Raw genomic sequence first — 8,351 nt, 5'->3', positions numbered from 1 at the left:
AAACATGGGCATAGTAACAATATTTTTATACTACATTTATCCATTTTAAATAAACTAACCTCACTCATTTGTAACAACTAAGGCAAAAATGTAATTAATTCAGAGAATCTTTTCAGGACCCCACCTTGATGTTTCGGGACCACACTTTGGGTCCCGACCCCAACTTTGGGAAACACTGCTCTAAGCTATGTATAGTTTTCATCTGCTACAGCTAAGCATTATTTAATGGTTAAATAAAATAAAACTATAGATAAATTTAGAGATCATTATCTAGTTTCTAAAATAGTTGTGTTCTTCAGATGGACTCTTTTTGTTACAAAGCAATATAAAATAAAGTTCAGTCTTTTCAATAAAGACAAAATCACAAAAATGCACAAACGTAGAAACATTTTTATTGTTCTAATACAAAAGCCTTTACGTTGAATAAAAGATTATGTCATTGTTGACACTGAAACTGACAATCCACTTCCAGCAAAGGTTGACTGAAGTAAAATTTCATAGGGTACTTTAAACACTTTTATTTTTTTAATTATTCATTCAATTGTATATTTTTGTATCTTTTAGCATCAGTTTGTTATTCTGCAGCAGTTTTGTCATTGCTGCGTGTCTCCACTTTATAAACTGTCTGGTATCCGTCGTCCCAGGCGTACAGCTGTTTGTCTCCGGGGTGATAGTGGATGCTGCTGTGGCTGGTGTAACGCTTCGGGAAGAAGATCACAGGACTTTCGTTGCTGTTCAAAGAAAGAAAAGCAACATTTGACTGCAAGAAAAGTAGCTCATTAAAGAAACGCATCGCTCTAAAAGGAGTCAAACATGTAGTTTAGGAGCGAGGATGCACGTTTGGTCTTTGCAAAGTGTCTGCAGATGCTCACCTGTGGATGGTGTCATGGATGTCATACAGACACTGGATGGTGGAGCGTCCTCCGAAGCGTGTGTTGTAGACCACGTAAAGGGTCCCACACATCAGGAAGGCTCCTTCAGCATCACGGCTTCTGCACTGGGTATCCCAGGTGTACTCAATGCCCAAAGTTCCTGTTGACAACAAACCAGATTATATTTCCTAAAACTACAAGGTTCTTAGAGAACTTTCTGCAGTTCTTATGTTTTTTTATATCTCTACCTTTATCCAGTTTGGTGATGACCAAGTTTCCTTCGTACTCGAGGTCGGCATGAATAACCCAGAGGCCGAGCTCATCAACAGCCATGTCCAGGTAGGTGTTTGGATTCAGGCTGTAGACGGGAAGGCGTCCTGCTCCTGGAAGCAGAGTGCTGTCCACCACGGTGCCGTTCAGCAGATCTACCTTTAGGCGGGAATGATTCGAATCAGGAATATATTAAATGACAGGATTTCACACACCATCCTCATTGACAGTATTTTAGACACACCCCTTAAATGGTTTATTTCATACCTTTCTGGATGTACACAATTTCCTTTTCCTCTCATTCATCCCCTCTCTGTTCTGGTGTTCCACAAGGTTCTGTCCTCGGCCCTCTCCTTTTTACCATGTACCTCACTCTACTTGGAAATGTTTTTCGTAAACATAATATTAAATTACACTGATACGCGGATGACACCCAGCTCTATCTGTCCACCACCACTACTGCCACCCCCCAGCCCCACCTCATGTCTAACTGCCTCTATGACAGGGCAATTCAACTGGGGGTCCGCGGTCCACATCTGACCCGTGAGTGACCAAAATTTGGCCCGCCAATTCATCTCTTAAACCTAGTTTTGTACTTTAATTACTGGTATGTGTAGTATGTACAGTATCTACAGAAACATCAGAATCTTGGCTACAAGCTGGTAAAAACATTTCTATCCACACTCAAGACAGTTAAAATTACGAGCAGTTGAAGATAAAACTATGAAAGTGAAAATAAAATAGGTTTGAAAATTTGGCAAGTCAGAAATGTCAAAATAAGTTTTGTGTTAAATAGGAGGCATGTGTTGTTTAGTTTTTGATATTGTTTTATTATGACTGCTTTTATAGGGTTCTGTATGTTGTATTCATGATTAAATGCAGCAAAATAAACTATTTCAAAGGTAACAGATCTTTATAATCCTCGGTTTATTGACATAATGACTAATGCTGGATGTTTGGCCCCTGAGCTGCTGACCTGCAGTAACTAATTTAATTGAATAGCCCTGCTCTATGACATCAGGTCCTGGTTCACAAGTAACTTCCTCAAACTAAGTCACAAATTAAAACTCTTCTTTTCAAACAGGCGTAGTCAGTTTAACATCCCTCATCACTTCTATTTCACATCGTCTTAAGTATGAGGATTTTTTTGTTATATATACATATACATATATATATATATACAGTATATTTTATTGTATGGTGTCCTTGAGTGCCATGAAAGGTGCCTTTAAATAAAATATTTTATTGTTATTATTATTTAAATAATTTAGTTGTCTAGATGTCAAAAGAATCATAAACATTTTGTTTTTTAAAAGCAGTCCTGAAAGATAATCTGTTGAAGATTATTTCCTGAGTGTTGTTTGTGCCTGTGGCGAACGCTTCCAAAACCCTAAAAATGTCTTGAGAAAAAATTACTTCAGAGGAACAAATTTGTTTGTTTTGGCTCTGTGGTCTGGCTGACCTCAGCTGACGGAGAGAGAGAGGAAACAGAACAGAACCCACCCTCTGATGACTAAGCCCCTTCAAAGTGATCAGACTCCAAACAGCTGCAGCTCAACACCACTCGTAGGCTGGTAAATTGAGCCGTTGCTCAACAGAACAAATAAACTCTTTCATCCCACCTCAGGTTTACTGGATAAAAGTTACATCACGCGTGTCGCAGGCTTTAATTTCAGCGTTTCAGTCTCAAACCTTCAGTATCTGGTTGGGCGTGTCTGCCTTGTGGTAGTAGAGGAACCCGTTGTAAACCACGTGTCCGGTTCCACGCCAGGAAAAAGGCAGCTGCATCACCTTGTCTGGAAGGGAAGACGTCTTTGTGAAGTTCTCCAGGGATGAAAACTCCAGAACGGTGTTGTTTCGAAACCCGCTGAGCAGGTACACCTGAAGCACACACAGTCAAAGATACAAACTGAACAGAAAGGTAACAGGAATTTTATGAAGTTGCAAAGTCAAATATTTACTCTATTACTATTATTTCTAACTCCAAAGTTACAAATTGTCTTAAAGAAGACATAAGATGCTTTTAAAACCTTCTTTTTCACATTTAAATCCTTCAGTTGGGTCTTTATAAAGTGGAACTGCAAAGCTTTGGTCTGAACGCCTCCTTTTTTAAACTTTACCAGCTGGTTTTGTTACTGTTCCTTTAAGATGCTTCAAGCCCCGCCCCCTCACGCTTCCAGACCGGTCCACTCCGGTTTGAGAGGCAGGGTTACGTTTTCTAGTGATGCAGAAATGTTTTGTTTACAATTTAATTAAAAGATGTCAACAAGAGAAGACTTGTCCATCCAGCCTCGCATGTTGGAGCCAGTCTGAGCCAGAACCAGAGGACAACCAAGACCAGGAAATTGTAGTTGGTAAGTCCAGATGTTATATGGTGATTCCGTCGCAGATAATTTGACATAATAATTCAGAAAACATCAGAAAATAGAGAAAACTGAACAGGCTGAAAATCTGACCCAAGATATCTCTGCAACACCAGGAGAGACTAAATTCAACTTTTCTGCCTCCTAGAGACTCCAAGTCCACAACAAAATGTATTTAACAGTAAAAATATATATATTTTGCAGGACATGTCAGCCAGTTCGGATGTTATCAGTCCATTAAATGGACGTTATTAGCGGTTATCAGTCCCATAGAATGGCACCCCCTAGTGGGTTACCAGTGCCATATACGTTGGAATGAAATAATCTGCCACCGCCGGAGTCCAGTCTACTTTATTGTAGCCCATGTCATTTTCTCTAAAATTAACCTTAGTGGCTTTATGCCTCATATGAACCAGATTGCATAAAAATCCTTAGTGGCTTTATGCCTCATACTAACCAGCTGACAATCTGAAGCCATTCTATGGGACTGATAACGGCTAATAACGTCCATTTAATGAATGATAACATCCGAAGCGTGTGGATATGTCCCCTTTAAGGAAGCTTTTATGGTCTTATTATGGAGAATTATTGCCTGTTAGCAGCTCCACTCTGAGCATAAATAAGATAAGATAAAAAAAATGTTTTCTTCTCAGGAGAAAAACCAGCTGTTCCTGTGACCTTGGCTGATCCTTCAGATGGGTCCTTAAACCAGGAACCGTTGGGGTCTCCTGCCTTCTTCACAATCTTCAGAGACTTGATTTGACTCAGAGCTGTGCTGCAGTCTGACAGAAAATAAAAAACTTCATTAATTTCCACAGCAGGTTTTGTGCTGATGTTATCCTGACTCCTCCCACCGTTCTCCACGTTGAGCTTGGCCTTCGTCTTGATCTGCTCCAGTTCTGCAACCTTTATCTGCTGCTCCAGCAGCGCCTCCTCCATCTCGATGTCAGATTGAGTGGGAATTTTATTTTCCAAATACTCCAGCTCTCCCTCCACCCGGTCGACGCGCGCAGACACGCTGTCCATCTGGGTCTTCACTTCTGATCTGGGGGGAACACAAAGAAAAGCCCGTGTTGTGTGTTTGTTTCTCACTGGTTGTGTGTTTGTTTGACAGTGAGACAGAACTGACCTGAAGCTGCTGAGCGTGGACTGACAGCCTCTCACCTCAGATGACAGGTCGAAGGTTTTCTGCGTGAGGCTCAGAGTGTTTTGCTCACAGAGACTCAGACGCTCCTGGTTTCATCGCCACAGGATGGGTCAGGGTTAAACAAGAGATAAGAAACTGTTTAGCTCAGTTTTAGTCACTTTATGATGCAGTTTGGTACCAAATCTTTATTTGGTCTGTTATTACCACTGATGACTGCAGGAATGAGATTAAAAAGATAACTTATTGACAAAAGATTTGAAAAAAAAAAAAGAGTCTTCATCTGCAGCTGAACAGGTTTTCAGTCAGTGACAGAATAAATTGAAAATAAAGCTTAAAGTTTTGAAACAATTTCTCTTCAAAAAAGAAAAAAATAAGTAGGTTCTCTGCACTTTGTGATGTTTGTGTCTGTGAAAGGTGCTATAGAAATGAAGTTTAAAGTTTTACTTTACTTAAAGTTGGACGGGTTCTTCTTTAGTGAAACGTTTCGTCTCCTCTCCAAGAGACTTCTTCAGTCTGATGAGTTTCAGGTGAACTCAGCCTCATAAGCACTGCCTCCACATGGACAAACAGGTTAGTCACATACAAAAGAGGGCCATCGCCTAACAATAGGCTTCATTAGCTCTTTTTAGTAACATGCAAAAGAGGGTCATCGCCTAACAATAGGCTTCATTAGCTCTTTTTAGTAACATGCAAAAGAGGGCCATCGCCTAACAATAGGCTTAATCAGCTCTATTTAGTAACACGCAAAAGAGGGCCATCGCCTAACAATAGGCTTAATTAGCTCTATTTAGTAACGTGCAAAAGAGGGCCATCGCCTAACAATAGGCTTAATTAGCTCTACTTAGTCGCATGCAAAAGAGGGCCATCGCCTAACAATAGGCTTAATTAGCTCTACTTAGTCACATGCAACAGAGGGCCATCACTACATACAGATAACACGACACCTAAGAACCACAGCGTCCAAACCAATAAGTCAGGTGATGGGGCACATGACCCTCTATGAACAATAGAGCTAATCAAGCCTATTGATAGGCGATGGCCCTCTTTTGCATGTGACTAACCTGTTTGTCCATGTGGAGGCAGTGCTTATAAGGCTGAGTTCACCTGAAACTCTCAGACTGAAGAAGTCTCTTGGAGGAGAGATGAAACGTTTCACTAAAGAAGAACCATCCAGAGGACCTACTGATTTTTTCTTTTAGATTTTTTTTTTACCTGGATTACTGAGATGCATCAGGATATTAATTTCTCTTGTTTGCATTTCTTATGAAACTATATTTCTCACAGTAAAATCCTAAAATGTGCAGTTTGTAAAACTTAATTTGGTACAGAGAGCTGGAGGTTGTTGGTCGATTCTCCTTTTGTCACTTGTTTTGAAGAAGACTTTGACCCCCATTTGGTCCACAAACAGGTGGAGACTCAAAATAAAGCAAAAACTAAAACACAATTAAAGAACAAAGTGCTTAAATCACAAATTCATTCTTTTGCACCAGAAGTTCTGATTATTTGATTCTTTCATCTTTTATTTTCATTCTGCATGAATGAAAAGCTATAGCACTCTCTGGTCTTTTCTTATAAATACGAGGTGTTGTTTGCTCCGGCTGTTAAACTGATGTTTAATTTAAAGCTCACTTTGTTTTATTTACTTGTCCTGCAGCTGAATTTTTTTATCACCCCATAAAAGTTATCTGTGGTGTCAGTGACTCTGTTTAAGGAGATCAAGCTACAGACGTTATAGGTTTAACATTTTGGCTCTCAAATCAAACGTCAGCATGCAGCTTTCCATCTACAGGTTTAAAAACACACTGTACGATGGCTCAGCCAGAGTCCCATTAAAGGAAGATTTAATAAAAAACAGACAGAGCTCAGAGAAGATGCCAGAAATGTTGCTGCCAGATGATTCAACATTCCTAAAAAAAACTCCTTCAAGTTCAAAACTAAGAATCATTGGTAACGCTTTCTTTTACGGTACCCTTATCATGTAATTACAAGGTAAAATGTAATTAAATGTTAATTACTACCTTATTACCATGTAATTATGTGGTAATTAGGGTACAATTTTACTGTGTAACTAATTGTCTGTAGTAATGTAGCACTTACCTGGTAACGTATTACAATTCACCATGTAACACCTAAATAAGTAGTAGGTAATTTGGACAGTTTTAAAGTTATATTTTATTACATTTAACCACTAACCCCAACATTTAGTTGCATTCTTTTGGTTATAAATATAGTGTTGAGTTACTATTGAATGATAAAATGATTGTCGTTACCCAGTAAAGGTAGTTTTACTAACAGTTTTTCTTTTGTACCCTAATTACCACATAATTACATGGTAACAAGGCAGTAATTACAGTTTATTACATTTTTCATTACCTTGTAATTACATGGTAATAAGTTAGTAATTACAGTTTATTACATTTTTAATTACCTTGTAATTACATGGTAATAAGTTAGTAATTACAGTTTATTACATGTTTTATTACCTTGTAATTACATGGTAATAAGGGTACTGTAAAAGAAAGTGTTACGGAATCATTTTCTCTGAAGTTGATGCTGAACTCCAGAAAGAAGTAAAAATAAAGACAAAAAAGAGGAATAAAACTGTTCCTTTAGGTTAAAACTAACCTCCATCTGAGCCAGTCTCCTCTCCAGGTACTGGATTATGAAAGCATCCTGAGAAGAACCCTGGTTCTGGACCGATCCAAACATCAGACACAGACAAACGAGCAACAGAGGAATCGTTCCGCCTGACATTTCTTCTCTCAACTCTGAAAACTGTGCAGCTGCAGAGACGTGTTCGGGGAGCGTCTGTCCTCTGAAATGCAGTGGACAGAAAATCAGGCTTAATATTTTAGCCGTCCTGTAAAGACTGGACCAAATCCAGACTTCCTGTGCTGAAAAACAGGATTTAAACCCTAAATGTTCAAACTCTCTGTCTTCTTTGAAGGTTTTAACCCAGACACAGTTTTAGCTGCTGAACTTTCTCCCTTTTTTTCTTGGAGTAGTTGTCAGATCCAAGATATCCTCGCCTTCAGTCCCTCCCACTTTCTCTCTGCACCTCTCTCTCTCTCTCGCTCTCTCTCTCTCTCTCTCTCTCTCTTATTTGTGGATTTTGTGCATTTGTGGTACGAAAAAGAATGTCAAAAAGGAGAGAGAGGGGAGAAAAAGGGCAGAAATCTGGTCAGTGTTACATAAAAGAAACAGTAACACTCTCCAGATGGTTTGTGGACACGTCTTCAGTTCTGCACAGAAGCTGGTTCAGAAGTTGTGCACAAAATAAAAAAATGAGATTGTTGTAAACGACACTTCTGATACAAATATTTATGTGAAACATTTTTCAGTTTTCAAACTTCAGAGGGTGTTTTTCTGATGTTCTCCTGGTGAAATTATGAAACAGGGAGAACTTGTTGGTTTTTATCTCTGATGGTGCAGTGGTTACAGCTGCCACATCACTGCCAGAAGGTTGCAGGTTTGATTCTGGATGTGGAGTTCGCATGATCAGCATGTGCCTGTGTGGGTTTTCTCTGGATCATTTGGTTTCTCCAGACCAAAAACATGCAGGTAATGGCAACTCTGTAAGTGTGAAAGTTTGTCTGTCCTGTTTGTCCACATGTGGATGGAGTTCTCTCTCCCTCTGTGTGTGTGTGTGTGTGTGTGTGTGTGTGTGTGTGTGTGTGTGTGTGTGTGTGTGTGTGTGTG

At 39.4% G+C, this 8,351-nt stretch overlaps 1 protein-coding gene across 1 annotated transcript in view; it reads right to left on the bottom strand.

Moving 5' to 3' along the window:
- Positions 1–372: 372 nt before the first annotated feature.
- Positions 373–8,351, bottom strand: part of olfml1 (olfactomedin-like 1) — an 18,432-nt gene continuing 10,453 nt past the window's right edge. Inside the window, exons 2-9 of the mRNA XM_014032902.1 lie at positions 7,278–7,467; positions 4,635–4,738; positions 4,360–4,550; positions 4,184–4,287; positions 2,835–3,023; positions 1,121–1,301; positions 873–1,032; positions 373–731 (exon numbers count right to left, since the gene is read on the bottom strand). Of these exons, the coding sequence (XP_013888356.1) occupies positions 575–731; positions 873–1,032; positions 1,121–1,301; positions 2,835–3,023; positions 4,184–4,287; positions 4,360–4,550; positions 4,635–4,738; positions 7,278–7,406 (1,215 nt within the window). The 5' untranslated portion in view covers positions 7,407–7,467 and the 3' untranslated portion in view covers positions 373–574. The remainder of the gene's footprint in view (positions 732–872; positions 1,033–1,120; positions 1,302–2,834; positions 3,024–4,183; positions 4,288–4,359; positions 4,551–4,634; positions 4,739–7,277; positions 7,468–8,351) is intronic.

The sequence above is a fragment of the Austrofundulus limnaeus genome, unplaced genomic scaffold (genome assembly GCF_001266775.1).
Source record: "Austrofundulus limnaeus strain Quisiro unplaced genomic scaffold, Austrofundulus_limnaeus-1.0 Scaffold7, whole genome shotgun sequence".
Taxonomy (NCBI): Eukaryota; Metazoa; Chordata; class Actinopteri; order Cyprinodontiformes; family Rivulidae; genus Austrofundulus; species Austrofundulus limnaeus.
The sequence above is the reverse complement of the archived record's forward strand: the minus strand, read 5'-3'. Positions and strand labels throughout refer to the sequence as shown.